The sequence below is a fragment of the Sus scrofa genome, chromosome 8, assembly GCF_000003025.6.
Source record: "Sus scrofa isolate TJ Tabasco breed Duroc chromosome 8, Sscrofa11.1, whole genome shotgun sequence".
NCBI classification, from domain to species: Eukaryota; Metazoa; Chordata; class Mammalia; order Artiodactyla; family Suidae; genus Sus; species Sus scrofa.
Genome location: NC_010450.4, coordinates 67,869,758 through 67,888,115, shown reverse-complemented (window position 1 = coordinate 67,888,115; position 18,358 = coordinate 67,869,758). Strand labels below are relative to the sequence as shown.

Below are 18,358 nucleotides of genomic sequence, written 5' to 3'. Positions count from 1 at the left end.
GTGCCATGCCATGTCCACCCCACTCTGGGAGGGGCCCCCCGGAGCTGTCATGCTGTGAGCGCCAACCTCCAAGCCCCAGGATGTCCTCTTACTTGACTGCACAGAAGAGAGTGGAACCAACAGGTCCGGGAGAACCAGTGCCAGGCAGGGTGGTGCTAAGGGTGAAGGGGAGCCAACCCGACAGGGAGGATGAACCTGCCATTCATCCTGACAGCCTGGAACTCCCCCGAAAGAGCTGGAGAATTTGAATGTGCAGTGCACATGCAGCCGGACAAAATCCACCTGGGAGCCCAACACAGAGAGAACTGACAGTTCCCATTCTCCCTCACGGTCACCATTTGCACAACTGAATGGGAAGCAGGGCGGGGAGGGAGAAAACAATGGCTAATCCAATGGTCACTGATAACTGGATTTGCAATTGCAGCCAGAGAAGCAGCTTAGACAGACACATAAATGCACACATTCACACTCTCATTCTAACCACATTGTCCATCTCCAACTCTATTTTGGCCTCCCTTTTAGCACTGGTCTAAGCCCTGGCTGGGCAATAGGAAGAGGAGTCTTTAGTCGCTATAGACAAAATAATCTACCACAGGGTTAATGCACTCACGGCTAATCAGGTTTCAAATGTCTAACATGAGTTCACCTAATCCCCTCCTCTCACATACCTGTAGAGAGGGAAATGACACGTGGAGAATGGGGCTGAAACAATGGCCAAGAACTAGAAAAAGTGCTACGAGAGGCTTAAATTAGCCTGGTTAATCCCAATCCCAGAATCTTCATGACTATGGTTTTCCACAGGCAGCCAGGAAAGAGAAGGATGACAGTCACCAACACAGCAGTACATAACCACACTTCTTGAGATGAAATGACCTTAAACATCACCTGATTCAACCTCTTCATTTACCAGCAAAGCAACGAAAGCCAAAGAGTTAGTGTACAAGTAATGATGCAGAAGGTGGGTCTCTTGTTGCTCCTGGTTATGTGAGGTTTCCTTTCCCATGTTCCCACTGCCTTGGTACCAGCCCCTTCTCCCTACGCCCCACTTTCCACAGTCTGCAAAGCACAGCCAAGAAAAAAAAAGAAAATTAAGTCTTTCAGGTTAGCAATTCCCTAGAAACAAAAAAGGGCTTGGGAATTCTCTGGAAATGTTTCTCTCTTATAATCACAGCATAACAAGTTTAAATCCACAACCCTTATACCATAAACTTCCCCAGAATATGAAACTGTTCAGCTGTGACAACTGTCCACCCACTGGGGTCATGCAAACAATGAGGCCGGCCAGGCTTCTGTCTTCTTTCTCCCTCATCTTTTCATAAGCTCTTTTATTCTTCACCTTTTAATTCCTCCTGTTCAGTTCTTCCTGCTTCCTATGCTTCCAGGCCCTTCTTCTAGCTCTCATCCATCTCCCTTTCTAAATCCCTCTCCTGCTTCAGAGGAACCAGATCTCATTCACACTTTTGTGGAATAAGCACTGCCCTGAGAACATCAAGAAGCCCGGCTCCTTGTCCTAGTTACTGGAGATTGTTAGTGTTGCTGCAGGCAAATCACTCTCAGGGATCATTTCTCCACCGTAAAGTGAGTACATTGAGCTACACTTTCTCTACGGTCCTCTCTAGCTGTAAAAATTCTATACTAATCCTAAGAATTTTAATTGGTTAAGTGTAATGGAGCACATAGAGGGAAAGGCCAACAACTTATGAGGATAGCTTTCTCTATGGGCACACTTCGATCTACTCCCATTTGACTCTGTCTCAACCATGCCATCCACATGGCTAACGAAAGCCACCAATCACCTTCTTCTGCCAAATCCACTGGTTACTTTTCAATTGTCATTGCCTTGACTCCAGGCAGCATTCAGCCCTGTCAATCATTGGCTTCTTATTGAAAATGCTCTTCTCTTGGCCTCAGAAATACCCTTTTCTTGGTTTTCCTCCAACTTCTACCATTGCTCCTTCTCAGTCTCCAAAGGCTGGCATAGCAGAGCCCAGTCCAGCCCGCTTCTCACTCGATTCTCTCCCCTTGGTGATGTCATCCATTCCTATGGCTTTATATGCTGGCTTCCTCCCTGGGATTCCCAAACGCATGTCTTCATCCCCGCCCTCCTCTGTAGCTCCAGCTTGTGTAGCTGGTGGCACCTGCTCTAGAGTTCTCCCTGGATATCTCACAGGCACCCCCCACACTCAGAAAACTGGACTACTGTCCTCCTACACTACTCTGTCTCTAGTGCTCCCCATCATACAAATGGCACATAAGTATCCCACCTTGCTCCTGTCAGAAATCCAGAAGCAACCACCCCCACCCACCCATCTGGCCATCAGCGAGTTCTGGCAATTCAACCCATCTTTTTTGTCCCCACCCCACTCAAACCCCAAATTAGCTCTCAGCTGAATCTTAGCAAGTCTCCTCTCTTTTTTCTTTGCCCTCTTGGGATGGTCTCTCCACCCATCAGCCAAAGAGATCTTTTATAAAGTGCAAATTCTGTGTTGTCACTGCCCTGCTTACAATCTTCTGCAATGGCTCCCTCATGCACACTCAATAAAAGGCTCAATCTTGGAGTTCCCCCTCGTGGCTCAGCGGAAACGAATCTGACTAGCATTCATGAGGATGTGGGTTCGATCCCTGGCCCTGCTCAGTGGGTTAAGGATCTGGCATTGCCATGAGCTGTGGTGTAGGTCGAAGACACGGCTCAGATCCCACAGCTGTGGTACAGGGCAGCAGCTCTAGCTCCGATTTGACCCCTAGCCTGGGAACCTCCATACACCGCTGGTGCAGTCCTAAAAAGACTAAATAAATAAATAAACAAACAAATAAAATGGCTAAATCTTTAGCATAGCATAAAAGGTGATAAATTATCTGGGTTCCATCCCCTTCAGGCCACTCTGTCCCTCTTCACATGGCCCATTCACACAGGCCTTATTTTCACTTCTCAAACAGGTCTGCCTCCTTCACACACGACCTGCCTGGGAGGCACCCCTCATTCCTGACCCAGTAGATCCTCTTCACCCTTTAGATCCCAAGTTAATGCCACTCTGTGGGAATTACATACTTTGGTCTCCCATGTAAACTCACCCATGTACATGACACAATCTCTAAATTATCGTCTCAGCCAACCCTGTGTCCTTCAGTAATGACTGGCTTATCTGACCGTGCATTAATCGTGGCCCTAACTGGAATGCATCATCATTTTCAGTATATGTGTGAGCCTGGAAAAGCCACATAGGAGCACTTATATCTGCAACTGTTCTTACCATTTCGATAAGCTTGAAGAGGAAATTAATGAAAGCACTGTCCATCAGTTATAGTTAATAAGAAGTGTTAACATAGATATAAATCAACTAATTTGTGGTTTACCAGAGAGTACTAGCTTTAGTCTGTGAGCGTTCTGCAGTCACAGCAAGCGCTGGTGAGAAAGTGTTAAGCATAAAGATAAATTACATGCAAGGAATATATCCAAGGAAAATAACATCTTAAATTTATAAGGCTCATCCTGGGGATTTCAAATGAATTTACTTATACCCCTAGCAAAACTAGGAGCGAGGGAAGCATCCAGGCTGTTTCTTTATATGAAAAACTGAAACTCAGAAACTAAGGAATTTGTCCATGGCTTACTGCAAACATCAAAGTATTTTTCTGGTATTATCCAAGAATCCTTAGGGCATCTCTAGTATGTGGACAAGAAGATGGGTTATCAACTGCACTGCACGAAGGAAATGTAACCACACAAACATAACTGGCCTCGTATCACCCAGAAAAGCAGGGCAGAGCCAAGAACGGAAATAGGTCCTAAGACGCCTGCTTCTCCGCCACGTTCTGTAACCCATGGCACAGACTGAACAAAAGGACCGTAACCATCAGATTTTGACTGAATTTGCCAAATTCATGCATCCAATGGATTTGATTGTGAGCTTTCATTCTACATCCAAGATGTCTTCATTTTTCAGCAGGGATAGAATTAGTTGCTGAAAAAGGAATAATTAACTGGAGGGCAGGGCGGTGATTTAACTAATCTGTAAATGTGTGATTCTGGCCGTCTGAAGCCAATGTGTTAGCCAAAGTTACTAGAATTCAAACTCTCATTTTTAATTCCAGAAGTTTTGGCCTTGTGAAAGTTACTGAGGGTCCCACCATGAAAAAAAGTCAGTAAAATCATGTCCCGAGAGAGTTTAAAGCAGTCTGTTCTTCTCTCAAAGTCGACAGAGGATCAAGAGAGGTCAGCATGTTGGACACAGCCCTTAGAATAGCTGCCTTCTAATTCTAACCCCATGGAAAAGTGAAACAATTCACCAGGTCTAAAAGCTTTTGCAGCTATTGGGGAAGGAGGTTATTCGAGTGGCCTCTACTGTTGAGTCAAGGATGTCACCCGCCACCCTCCCACCTTCCCTTTTAGCCCACTTGGCAATCAGCAGCTTCAGGGACGTAATATTTGGAACCTCCCGTGAATTCCTATCATGGCAGGCTCGAACCTCAGTGCCCTGAAGGTTATCAGCCAATAAAAGAAAAGAAAACAAAGCCAAACCAAACCCCACCAGCCTGCTCATCACAGCACAAGGAAGCCTCAAGTGAGCTTTATTCGCTTGTATTCTATTCTTGCTCTACTCTCCCTGGCAGTCCCAGTTTTCAATTCCCCCAATGACTCTGAATATTGTTATGATAAAAAGGGGAGAACTACTTAGCTCAGGTTTGAGTACTTAGTATTATTTCTACACTATTGCATAATCTCACTTAATTGGCACCTACATTACATAACAGCCAGTAGGGAACAGAATCATTCTAGTCTACGCTGCAGGGTTGGTGGTGGGGGTGGGGGGTGTTAATATATGTTTAAATAGTTTACATATATAATAGATCCTTGAATCCTCCTCATGGATAGGAAAACACCACACACTTAAACCTGTTTTCCAAAAGAACCAACTTTGCAAGCTTTACCCCGTAGGTGATTAGAGTTAGTATGCCTCTTCCTGGAAAAGGAGACAACTTCACAAACTAGTGGCAAGTATATCAGAGGAGTCTAACCATGAAAATCAGATCTCACGCCCAGAGCCTCAAGGGAACCAGAATGAGCCCCAAGAGAAGTTGGCAGAGGGCTTAGGAAAGCCCTGGACTTTGCCATTTTGCCTTTTCCGATAAGAGAAGCCATTGGTAACTGCGCTTAGGAGGGCAAGGGATACATGTTGGTAAACATGAATGAGGCAAATAAACATTTTGGTCAGTTAGAATTTCTGGAATGATAATCATCATGGAAAATGATTGGTGAGGCTTAATCAATCCAAAAGCAAAAGAAGAGCGAGCAGTATGGCATAAAAAGCCCTCCTGTTCCTAAGGCCAGGTGCGGCAGCAACGCTTCTTTCTGCAAACTATTCAAAGAGCTCTCAGGTGAATGGCAGGTTCTAGGACTCTCATTGTACAGAACTGAGAAATGACACTCCCAACTCGAAGTTTCGCCCTTCCCTTAAGCAATGCTTCAGCAGCAGAGTAAGTTTTAAACATTGATTCCCAAAGGGATGCTTGGCCACTCTGCTTTAACGACACATGAGGAACAAAATGATGGAGATAATCAGCATGAAACAACGTGGCTCAAAAATACGAGTCAATCCAAAACTTTGAAAAAGAAACTCAACGCTAGACAAAATTGCTCCAAGTGTATTATTTCAGAATTTCTGGAGCACGGTAAAACACAACTCAAGTACCGAGTTCAATTTTTACGTGTCTTGCCATAAAAGGATGTAGATCCCAGGGACAGAAAGTGGCTTCCAGAGGCTTCGGCCCACACTCTGCTACCAGGGAATTCTCCACAACTGGAAAACTCAGGGAAGGGACCTCCGAGTCCAGTTTTCAAAACCCATGGAATTACCATCCAATTTCCTTAAAGCTCAAGAAATCTATCCACAACTATTTAACCTCACTGACAGAGCAGGGAGTGGCAGACAGCGCTGCCTCTGGAGGGCTTTCAGCTGAGGCCTCGAGGACAAAGAGGCAGGAGCTGGGAAATGTCTGCGTCTGGATGGCCTCGACCTGCTCTGGGAAACCCAAGTTGCTTTTCAAGCAGCATCCCTTAAACACCTCACCAAAATTCCATCAAACTGGCCAATGCGTGGATACACTGTTTCTTTTAAGAAGTCTTTTCCTTCAGCAATATTTGCCCAAGTATTTCCTCTGTACACACTGTTTCTGAGCAATCAGAGTCAACAGGAGAGCAGTGAGCAAAATGCAACTGAACACTGATACTCAAGGCTCAGAACCGGGGCTGGCTGGGACTAGGCCCCTCCCTTCCCATCGATAAGTTTTCATTCACTCCTTCTGGGCAATTATGTTTTGGACCATTTTAATTATTTACGAATACCTACCGAGGCCCTGCTTCCTTTTTTTAGAATATGATCTCCTCTAATACACATAAACATATCATCTTAATATCCTCTAGTGGAAAGTAGGGTTAAGTCATTACGATTTCAAATCTGTAAAATGTTGAGATCCTGACCTCCAAAGACAGAAGCCACCATTTCATCCTTCGGTCTCTCTTTCAAAATACAGAGCAGAAGAAGGAAAAAGTATAAGGCAGAGGTGTTTTAGGGGCTTCTTTTTCTTATCAACATAAGTGACAGAAAAACATTCATGATCTCTGCAAAACCAAAGAGGAGTAGTAGCAGGGATGGCCTCATTAGCAACTACATCATCATCTGACTAAGAGAGCCAAGTTTCTAACTCAAAATTTAAACAAGGATTTTTTTCGAGGATTTCATAAAGTAACTCTATACATGTTTCCTTTAGTCTACCTATACATTCATTTATTCACTCTTTTACCAAATATTTAGGGAATATCTACTTGGTCCCAAACCCTGTCCTACTTTTACACTTTTATTTCCCTAAAAATAATCTTCCTGCAAGTTCTGAGCCTTTTCAACAGTTCTCCCATAATGTCCCCCGGTAGACATGAGTTATTCTTCCCTCTGGACAGACGGGAGCACACTTCCTTTTGGACTTGGTTTTGAATGGAAGAGGAAAACCACCACAATATATCCTAATACCTTTCGGAGCACCCACCAAACTCCAGAAACAGAAACCGGGTTCAGCCAATATTGTCTTGCTGTACTGTAGCTTCCTGAGTTGCTGGTGAGGCCTGATGTTAAGAAAAGGCCCCTCCTGATGAAGTCAGAGTTGCCAAGGCCTCCTGGGAAGTTACCTAGCCCTGTGGAGCCAGGCCTTATCTCAAAGGATAAGGTGGAGTTTGCTCTTTTTCCCTATTACAAAATACGAGACCATTAAGTAATCTGTTTATATCATACAGATCCCCAAATCCTGGCTGACTTTTTAAAAGATGAAATAGCTATAGGAAAAAGCTACCTAGGACTCTCTCTTCCTGTCTCAACCTTGGGTCACCCAACAAAATTGGCTAATTTCCTCTAAGTGTGTCTGCAATGAATCCGTTATCTTGTCCCTCGTGGTCAGCATTTCTGGGTCACTCTGGTAACACTGATTTGTCATCTATGGACCAATTCTGTGGAAATGCCTGGGCTGGAGCTGGAGCCTTTTTTGGTACAGAAACAAGTATGACATCAGAAAAGCTAAAAGTTTTTAAGTCCATCCACAGTAACCACTCTATGCCAAAAATGTTAGCTTTACAAAACATCCTATAAGGTAACCAAAGACAGAACAGACACAACAGCCTCTTTTTATTTGAAAGATTAAAACTGACACCAGGTTTCCTTTCTCAAGAGTATCTCTTTAAACCATTAACACAAATGCACATGAGGCAAATTATGTGAAAATGAGCTTTAGGTCTTTAAATATATCCCACATAGATAAGTTCATTATTTCAACAGAAGAGGACTCCTCTTCTGACTCACTCTATTCTTAGTGAGTTTTGCAGCTCATGGCTTTCTACTGAGTTTTGAAAATGTGGATGAAGTGTCATGCCACCCACTGAAAGTAAAGTTGAACCAGGTGAACTGAGGGTGTGGCTGGAAATCTTGATGTCTTTCCCCTCCTCAGAACTATAGCTTCGGAAAGAACTGGGAGCGAGCATCAGGCTCTTCCTGCCTTCAGGTGGAGCTGAATCCAATCACCCCAAATGGAGTGACCTTAAGAAGAATTTTAAAAGCATAAACATTTCAGAGTAACCAGAGTTACCAGAGGTCACCCTAATAATCATTGAATGGGAGTGTATCTCATTTGCGCAAATTACTTTTAAAAACAAAGTTTTATCTGAAGTTTACTTTTGCCAAGGGTGCTGCAATATACTTCAGCTATGTACTAGAGGCAAGAGAAATAATGACTTGGATAAAAGGAAACATGTTTGGTAATAGAAATGTTAGGTAGTCTAGCTCCTTGCTCTTTGAATTTCTGATCCTTAAAACTGGTGCGCTTACATCTGCCATAAATGTACCAGAAACTCCGCTGTTTCAGAACAAAAATAACAGCCTGCTTTCCTTCAAATACACTCTGCTCTGTGCAACTAAAAATATGAGACAGACTCGTGTCCTTGAGGAAAACATTCCACTCAAAATCCTGATTAGAGGTCCTGACTGTCAAGTCATCTGTGTCTTCATTCTCAGCCACTGGGACCACGGATAAGCCATCAAACCCATCTCCATTTCAAATTCTTTACACTTTCACCTAGAGCTACTATAAAATTTAAGGGCTACCATCCCCAATGCATGAAGCCAGGCGAGAACATGGGAAGGTCAACTGAGAGGGCACTGAATTAAAAACATCATAAGCACACAGTGTCATAAACTACAGCTTCATGACTTGTAGTGCAAAAAGCCCACATTCAGGGATGTTCTCCACCAAAAATTACATCATAAGCAACCATCCTACAGGGCCTCCGGATTCCACAACAGGCAACTGAGCGAAATACGCCTTGAAAGAAAGGTAACCAATCCAAGCTCCAATCAACATGAAAGATAATCATTAAAATACAAGTCTTACCAGAATAAGAAAACACACAAACCCATGTAGCAAATTAAATCATCACCAAGTCAAACAATTTTACAGATATTCCTACCACTTGTTGTCTTTTTTGTCTCTCCTTAAAGAAACCCAGCTGCAGATTTGCATGCTGTTCCGTACACTGTTGCCTTAATTCTGCGCTTGAAAATCAAGGGAAAAACTTCAGGAAATAAACTTCTTAGTCAAAGCCTTAGGAAACCCGTGTACAATATCCCATTGCAGTAGAGCGCTGTCAATCCTACAAACCTTACAAACTCAAGAAGTGATTTACATCTCCTGTGAACTTAGCTAGAAGGTTATTCTCAAGGAATGAACACACACACACACACACACACACACACACACACACACACACACTGAATTTTCTGTTTTTTAATTGTCCTGGAAGTAGAGGATATTTACTCAATCCTACAATATTTCTTATATTCATATGCTACAACTTTAAGATTCTTATCTCCCCTTTGACAGTGGGACAGTGACAGAGTCACCACAATGGAGACTTGACATCCTGGGCTACAAGAATCTTAAGACAAATATTTTACTACTTGCTTTCACTAACTTGACACTTTCCCACAGGCATGTTGTTAAAGTGCAAGGAACCCATAAAACAATATGAAAGAAAATACTGTGGTTTCCTTTTCCCTAAGAAACGTAAGCATCAAATTCTTATTAGTCAGTCTCAAGGCATGCATGCTGGAAGTGGAGCAGTGGGGGGCAAGGGGCGGGGAGGGGGGGACCAACCCTCCAAGGCTACAGGGTCAGAAGAAACTTACTAAGGTAACATTATGGCCACACTCTTCACACTATTCCAGGTGGCATAAAAGCATCACTGGCCTGGGACCCAGTGTTCCTTCCAGAACACACAGTACCCACCCTTCCCACCCAACCCCACCACCAAGACTTTGGTGGGCATTAAATATTTATCAAATGGCACCAGTCAGATGAGAATTTCCAATATCCATCTAAATTCTTTCCTGGGTGATTTTAAAGGATAGAATTTAGGACATGGTTTATCAATAAGTTTTATTTAACTTTATGAGTACTGTCCAGAACCTGTGATAGCATTTTTAAAACTGTCATAAATACTAGTCATACCTTGTATATCTGCGATACCTTCACATCATTATTTTAATAACGATTCAAGAGGCCCTGCCTTCTCACTATCAAATAAAGAGTATCATTCCCACATTACTGATAAATTGAGAGACAAGAGGAGAGAAGGCACACAAAAGCCCCACAGCACCAGCTAAAATTTAACTCTTACTTGGTTTTTAACCAGCACAGGGGATCCTTAGCAAAAGAAGTCCCAGAGGTTTTTTTTTTATGTTAAAAAGTGCTTGTCCATCTTTTCCGAACTGAGACGCATCCATAATTACCACTCTATATCCTGCAGCAATGGTATCATTCTCTCTCTAACATCTGTTTCTCTACCCTGCAGGCTATGCGAGAGCATACTAGAAGATACTGCCAAATACATTTATATAAATCTAAGAGCTTCCTCAAATTAGTCAGTGGAAGGTGGTTAATATTATCTGGCAAAACAGTTATTTTTCACAGAGAGGCACCCCTAACACAGGCACCTGCTTCCAAGTAAGACCCTTTCTGTTGCGGTCGTTCATCAGGCAGGACCACACTGATTCAGACGCTGACTTTTCTGACCCAGAGAAGTTCTTAGAATTACTTTCTGTGCGCAGGCAAAATGTGGAGATTAATGAAGCACCACCGGAAAGCTCTGGCTTTTAACTTCAAAATGCTAAGATCTATGAAATGTATGATGAGTGCGACTGCGTACCAAGACACGTGGATAGGAACGTACACTTCCCCGGACCCAGCAAGCTCACCTTCTACTTCTTCTTCATCACACACATGCTTAAGGAAGGAAGCCCCTCTGTCCAGGACAGCTTCATCCTCCATCCTATAGTAATAAAAAAGAAAGAAAGAATGCTCAGACTTCTCCTGGAGTGAGCCACTGGTCACAGCCCAGCTTCTGGGCAGGTGAGCCTGCAAGCTGCTGCTGCTCATGGTGGCGGGGCAGAGTCTCTCTTCCTCCGGCATCTGCTGCTTCTCCTTCACTCCTTCAGCTCCTCTCACCGGGGGCTTGAGAACACGCCGGTCCCACATAGCTTCAGTCCTAACCTTGACGGGGCACCCCCAGGGACAGGTGAGAGAGGATCATCTCAGTCCTGTAGGCTGGGGTTTGGGGCGTTCTCCCCTGTGGGTTCTGCCCCCAGAAAAAGATGAAAAGAAAAAAAAATACCAAGAGAGGAAGTTTGATGTGCCTGGAGCGCTCGTGATGATCGTTTGTGGAAATCCAGCTTCAGTGCTCAGCTCCTTAAACACCCACTGCATAAAAATGTATACCCTCGCGCACACACACGCACACGTGCATGCCCACCCACACGCAGAAAGCGCCGGGGAGTCAGGCTAGTGCACGGTGGGAGCCCAGCTTCCAGCCAGCCTCTTAATACCAGCACAGCCCAGTATTCTCTGTTGAGTGGCAAGCTTTGAGTCACATGTTGGCCTTACGGAAATCTGACATCTGAGGATTAACCAGCAACACGGCTTCGGCAACAGGCACATCTATATGCCACCCATTCATTCATTTTCCACATTCTTATCACACGTCTCTCTCTATGTAGAGCTGTCCTGTTAACTCTTCCCTGAAGGGCACCAGGTCCCTCATTTTGTAGCCACATTCTGCGGTCCGCCTGTCTCCTTACATAATAGGATCTACTCTGCAATTTCATATGCTAAATAAGACCTCAGAATCCATCCAAGGAATGACAGTGTTTGTACAGCCTCCCGATGCCAAACACGTCTCTAGTTTATAGAATGAGTTAAGGTCGATTTCCATATTCTGCGACTCCTTTTCAGTGCAGCAACTTTGACATACAGAATTCCACGAAGGCTATTTATAGCAAAAGCAGCAAGAAATCCCGAATTGCTCAAATGCTGCTTGTGTCGTACGGGTCTCGAAACAAAGAACTTTCTCTGGGGACAGCTGCTCGATGTCATACCATACATGAGCTCTGCCAAAGAACCAAATGTTCACGCTGCATTCGACTCATCTAATTATTCGCTCAGGTACTGAATACTGTGGGTCTCTTTTCCATACTGTCTGTGTAACTTATTCTTGTGCTTCCCATATTTGTTAGAATCTATGTGGCTATGCACTGAATTCACTTTTTCTTCCTTGCTATTTTAGGAGCATCTCCATCTCACAAAATCACCATCTGAGCTTAAAAAGTTAGAAATGTAGCGTCAGGTAGTCCTGGGTTTAAAAATTCTAGCTCGACCACTTGGAGTATGTGTATCCTCTGGAGCAAAGTAGCCAACTTTTTGGACCCTCAGTTTTCCCATCCGGAAAATTGGAGGTGATAATATCAACCTGTCAGGATTGCTTTGCAATTCAAATCAGGTAACAGATGTGAAAGCATTCAGTTTTGTGCCCAGCATCTATTACATGTTTAATAAAGCTTCCTTCCTCTCTTCTTTCCTTCTTTCTTTTCCCCAAACCTTTGTTGGTGGACAATGCCATTAGGAAACTCAGTACCTCTGGAATCTTTCAGAATAGCTTCTCTCAGGGATAGGACCTCATACACAAAAGTTCATCCTAAAATATCTTTTTCCTCTCTAAACTCAAACTAAAAATATAAAACTAAATGCAAATGTTATGGATCAGCCAGCAGGATCACAGCAGAAAAGAAAATGACCTGAAGACTTGAGAGGTCAAGTCAACTACCAGCCTCCCTGAGTCTCTGGTTCTTGTGAAGATTAAGTGATCCAGCATATTCACTGATTCGGGATGTATTTATTTAGTGTCTTCTATGTTCTTGGCACTTTTCAGAGGGAAGGGAATACATGTGTGAATAAGACAGACAAAATTCCTCAGAAATTCATAATAAATTAATGAACTACGTAATGGTAAGCATGAAGTGGTTTGCAGAAAGAAAATAGTAATGAGGCAGGGGGCTACAGAGCATAAGGTCATTCACGTGTGCCTTCTGAGGAGGTGGCATTGGAGCAGCGACAAAAATGATAGGAAGGAACCAGGTACTTGACACTCTGATGGCAGAACACTCCACGCAAAGGGAACAGCAAGTGCAAAGGCCCTGACGCAGGAAGAGGTTTGGCATGTTCCCAGAATGGAGCAAGGTCAGTGAGGATAGACAGACAGACAGAAGGTCAATGGGAGGTGACAACACTGGAGGGAATGGGGGACATGCAGGCCATGGTAAGGAGTTAGAATTTGGGGTGTTATGGCAGCCGCCAAAGAGCTTTAAGATGGAAAATGACTTGAGCTGTTTTGCCTTTTCAAGGATCACTCTGGTGCTATATGGAAAATGCATAGTCAGGAGATAAAAGAAACGTGGAAACCATCTAAGGAACCCAAGGAAGACTAAGGGGGAAACAGGCTTTGGCAGGACAAATTGAGAGTTCTTTTCTGGCCACTTTACGGTTGAGATGCTTATTATAGATGAAAAGGGTCAGGCACAAGACTAGATGTCTTAAGTTCAGAGCACAAGAGCCTCTGGAGATAAAACTAGGGGAATTCACAAATAAAGCTGGTATCTGAAGCTGTTACTGGATGAAGTCATCCAGGAAGAAAACGCAGAAATACAGGAGCTGACCTAAGACCAAGTGGCCGGCAAGCCGGACGTGCCAACACTTATAAGCAGAGCTGAAGAACAAAAGCAGTCAGTGAGGTAAGAGGAAAACCAGGAAAGACTGATGTCAAGGAAGTGGAGGAAAGAGGAGTGTTGCTCCTGAGAGGCTGAGAAGGACGGAGACCAAGGGAAAAACTGGGGTTTGGGCATATGGAGGTCCTCGGGAACAATGACCAAAAGCACTTGAAACATACGTGCACAGCACGAGACACACAGACGGCAATCAATCAAGGTTTCCCTTTTCTCTTTCCTGCCCTCCCCATTCATTCATTCAGGAAATAGTTGCTGGGTACCTACGAGGTGCCAGTTAACTTCTGGAGACACAGCGATGGGCAAGACAGACAAAGGCTCTAGTGCAGCCACATCTGTCCTCTCCAAGACTTCCCCTCTATATCTAGGAGGGTGGTCCAAAGAGCAAGAACCCATCAACAACACAGCATCTGTGGACCTAGATAAGGATGGCAGCTTAAGAGCAAAATTGCCTTAAAAGACCTCAGAAGCACAGCAAAATCCCAGAGCCCCAATCTCCTGCATGTGCATTCCTAGTGCCGTCTCCCCTTTGGGAAACAAAGAGTAGTTCAGCCCATGTTTCTTCTCCGGACAAACACTTTCCAGGCCTAATGACCTACAGAATCCAGTATAATCTCCTGGAGACCATCATTTCTGCACCTCACCATCAATCAAGCTGGTCCCAAAGTCATTTATTGACTTTCACACATCCCCTAAATAAAATGTTTAGCCTCTGCACCTAAGCCCTCCCCAAATCGTGTGCAACAATCAATCAAAGCAGAAGGAAGAAAGCAGTAACAACTGAAGGAGACTAGACAAGTGTCAAAGCCCAGAGCCCTCTTTCTGGGTGGAGAAAACTATCCAGCCTAATAACTGAAGCACTAGCTCCGTCTGAGCTAGAGTGAGAATAATGACTGGGGCGTTCTTTGGCTCCTTGATACATATTTCACATTCCCTCCAAGACTATACATAGCAAGTAATTAGAAACCTAGTTCTTTCTGATGGACAATGCAGAGCATCTGGAAGTAGCCTCTTCCCTGAACGAAGTGGGAAAAGAAAATGCAAACAGAAAATATAAAACCTGAAAGCCCAGAACCGCCCTCACCTCCTCCAGAGCAAGTCCAGCCTGGCACATTTGGGCTCTCTGCACAAAGTTCAAGGGTTTTACAGCTTTCTTCTGTCTTTACGCCACGAGTGTCAATTATTTGGGTCTGTGTTTCCCCCTCCCCCGAAATCCTCTTTGCAGTTGCTGGCTATTATTAGTAAGACAGAGATATCCTTTAAAATGACTGTCTGACCCAACCCGTTTCCCACCCCCCACTATCTGTAAGAAGAAAGGAATTCATCTGGTCCCTAATCAGGCCCCCCACACACACACACACCATCCATTCTAAAATGGTCCCTTCCCAGGAACCGCACTTGCTGAAAACAAAGAAGGGACGGAGCGTGCTCCTAAACAGCTCCCTAGGCTGCTCACTCCGCCAGCATGAGGCAAAGTTCAGAATAGACTTGGAAGCTTCTCACCAGCATCACGGGGATAAGTATAAAATCTACGCGGGGCCAACACTGCCTTCCTTCACTGGGAAGCACCTCTGACAGCAGAAGCCAGACCCCTTCCTCAGAAGTCCACACCCACCGTGGGGCTTCTCTTATTCTCCGTTATTCTGGGACACGAAAGTGACTTGACTGTAACACATGGCAAATCTGCTGCCAAATGGACCCGGTGCTCACCAGCCAGTCCTAATCACTGAATAGGCTCGTAAGGGTGACTTAAGCCCGGCGCGTGAAACATGTGTGCAAAACTGTCAGCCACTGGGCCCGGGCACCCATCGACATTCCACCCCCAAGTTCCCACCCCTAGAGCCCTCGCCAACTGCCAACGTGCTCACCAGCTAGTCCACACAGTGCGAGCAGCTGCCACTCAGCCAGTCAGCAAGTGGCAGGCCGCCAGCACACAAGTTTCAGAAGGCAAGCCTGCCCCGTCACCGCGCTGCTAAAGGTTGAAGGTCTCTAGAGTGCTAGCCTTTAGATTCGCCTCGCTTGCCCTCCCACCTCCCTGCCCCCACCCGTCCCTGGTTCTGCCTCCCACAGTAGCATTTCACTCGTCTCTATAGTAACAGCATCTGGTTTCAGGGTTATAACTTTATGCAGAGCAAGTCTCCTCCTAACTGGAGGCTTTTGCCAAAGGATGCGCTTGCAGCAAAAAGGCTGCTGTTTAAGGTGGAGCCACATGTCCCCCTGTCACCTCAGGCCCCAGGGTGAGTTTTCGGCTGCCGGGTCACAGCAGCAGCAGCAGCAGCGCTCAGACCTGGGGAAGCTCTGGTCCATGCACAGAGGGATCACTCTGGGGCTTGCAACCTCACTCCCAGGACCAACCCCTCCCCCCTCCACACCCTGTCCTCCACGGGATCAGGCTGCCCGTGGATCAAATGAACAGTGGGGCTTTCTGACTACATCCAAAAAGGCACCAGGCCATTGCACCCGAGGGAGCAGAATAGCTCCACTTGTTAGCAACTTCATACCTGAGTTCGACATCGCTGGTTCTTTCTGTGCATGTAGACTAAGGTTTATTAATTAACCTCCTATTTAAACTCATTTCACTTTATCCTCACTAGCTTGATGCATTTACAGCAGCTTTCCTGTGCACAGCAAATGTTTAAACAGTTCTTTACACACCTGCCCGCACACCCCGAACTGATGCACGCGGAGAAGGGGACATATACCACGAAGTGAAGAGGTGTGTTATTATTATTATTAGCTGTTGCTGCCATAAAACTTATACTTACACTCTACATGAGGGCCTTCCCTTGAGAACTAAAAGGGGTTCTTGGAGCTCGAATGCAGGCTGTCCCTGCTACTTAGCTCAGATGGGAGGCAAAAATCAACATTTTCACAGGTCTTTCTCAGGAGTTACACAGAATGCCATCAGTGCTGACAGATCAAATGACTCACTTGGAGTTCCCGCTGTGGCTCAGCGGGTTAAGAACCCAACTAGTATCCATGAGGACACTGGTTCAACCCCTGGTCTCACTCAGGATCCGGCGTTGCAGTGAGTTGTGGTATAGGCCGACAGCTGCAGCTCCGATTCAACCACTAGCCCGGGAACTTCCATGTGCCCAGGTATGGCCCTAAAAAGACCCCCTCTCCCCCCAAAAAAGACTCATTCATCTCACTGGATAGCACAGGGAACTGTGTCCAATCTCTTGGGAGAGACCATGATGGGGGATGATATGAGGAAAAGAATGTATATATATGTGTGACTGGGCCACTCTGCTGCACAGCAGAAATTGGCACAACAATGTAATTCAACTATACTCTAATTAAAAAATGCAAAAAAAATGACTCACTCATACACACATCTCTGAATTCTATTTCTTGTTCAACTCATGTCTGAGCAGTGGGGAACCATTTTCAGGACCAATCATTTGCAAACGTGTTTTTTCCTTCAAATTTCGTAAACCACACAGTGTCTGACTGGTGCTTTTGTTGCTTGGGAAAATCTGCTCTCCACATTTTTGACGTACACAGAAAGACTCCAAAGACAGCTCTCCAAAGCACAGGCAACCAGGCAATGGGGAAGAGCAGTTGCAGTGGCTGCAAAGAGCACTGCCATCTTTCGGCAACACGTGTGCACTACAGGGAGGCGGGGACGGGGACGGGGACGGGGCGGAGGAAAAGCTCCACTCTGACTTCCCTGCCTAACTTCACCAGGCCGGTGCCGACAGGGCCCTTGGTTCCCACGGGGAGGAAGGCAGAAACGCGGGCCTTGGCTTAAGTGTAAAGGCTGCTGGAGCTCTGGACGGACATGCTGGGGAACAGATACATCAATGCGGCAGAGCTGACAAGCACGACTCAGGGCAGAGAGGAGTCCCAGCCATCAGGCGGCAACAAAGCAAAACGCTCCCCTCTGCGGGGTTCAGGAGGGCCCTGATCAGCGTGGAAATCTACACGCCCGGGGGCTAGGGGGAGAGGGGTGAATACCCCACATGAAACCAGACTGTGGGCTGGATAAAAGGTGAAAATGCAATCCAGAGCAGGGTCAAAGCAAACAAAATTCTGGATTTATAAACTGCATTAAAAGTTCACTTGCAGGAGTTCCCCTTGCGGCTCAGCAGCAACAAACCCGATTAGTATCCACGAGGACACAGGTTTGATCCCTGGCCTTGCCCAGTGGGTTAAGGATCCGGCACTGCCCTGAGCTGTGGTGTAGGTGGCAAACACGGCTCTGATGTTGCTGTGGCTGTGATGTAGGCCGGCAGCTGCAACTCCGATTGGACCCCTAGCCTGGGAACCTCTGTACACACCTGTACAGCCCTAAAAAAAGCAAAAACAAAGAAAGGGTTCCTGGAGTAAATCAATTAATTTTAGCTGAATCTAAACCTAAGGTCCCCCAGGCCCCAAGAGTATAGTTACTAACAGTCCTACAGGCAGGCCCAAAGGCCATAATTCTGTCCCCATGAGCCAAATGCATGGGAGTGTCAACAGGGGACACCAGCAATCAACTGCCCCTCGAGGTGAAGATCAACCTCCTCTCTCCCACCTTCTCTGTTTGGGAGCAAAGTCTCCCATACTGTCCTCAGGCTGCAGAGTGAGCTCTGAAAGGCTGGATCAGGCTCAGCAATAAAGGACAAGAAAAGAAGAAGTAGCAGGATGGAGACAGAGATTCAGGGTGAGGAGGATTTGGAGGCCCGGCAGGTGAGAGGTGAAAGAAGAGGGCACTCAGGGCTGCAGAG

General features: G+C 45.5%; 1 protein-coding gene across 9 annotated transcripts in view; it reads right to left on the bottom strand.

Annotated features, from left to right (window-relative positions):
- Positions 1-18,358, bottom strand: part of SLC4A4 (solute carrier family 4, sodium bicarbonate cotransporter, member 4) — a 408,259-nt gene that overhangs the window by 289,098 nt on the left and 100,803 nt on the right. For 4 of the 9 annotated variants that reach the window (XM_021100503.1, XM_021100500.1, XM_021100504.1 and 1 more), the window contains exon 2: positions 10,791-10,864. In XM_021100503.1, coding sequence (XP_020956162.1) covers positions 10,791-10,864 — 74 coding nt within the window. Of the gene's footprint in view, positions 1-10,790; positions 10,865-11,206; positions 11,412-15,149; positions 15,414-15,514; positions 15,542-18,358 lie in introns of those variants that run through there. The other 5 variants (XM_021100506.1, XM_021100501.1, XM_021100505.1 and 2 more) reach the window with 5 other exon arrangements.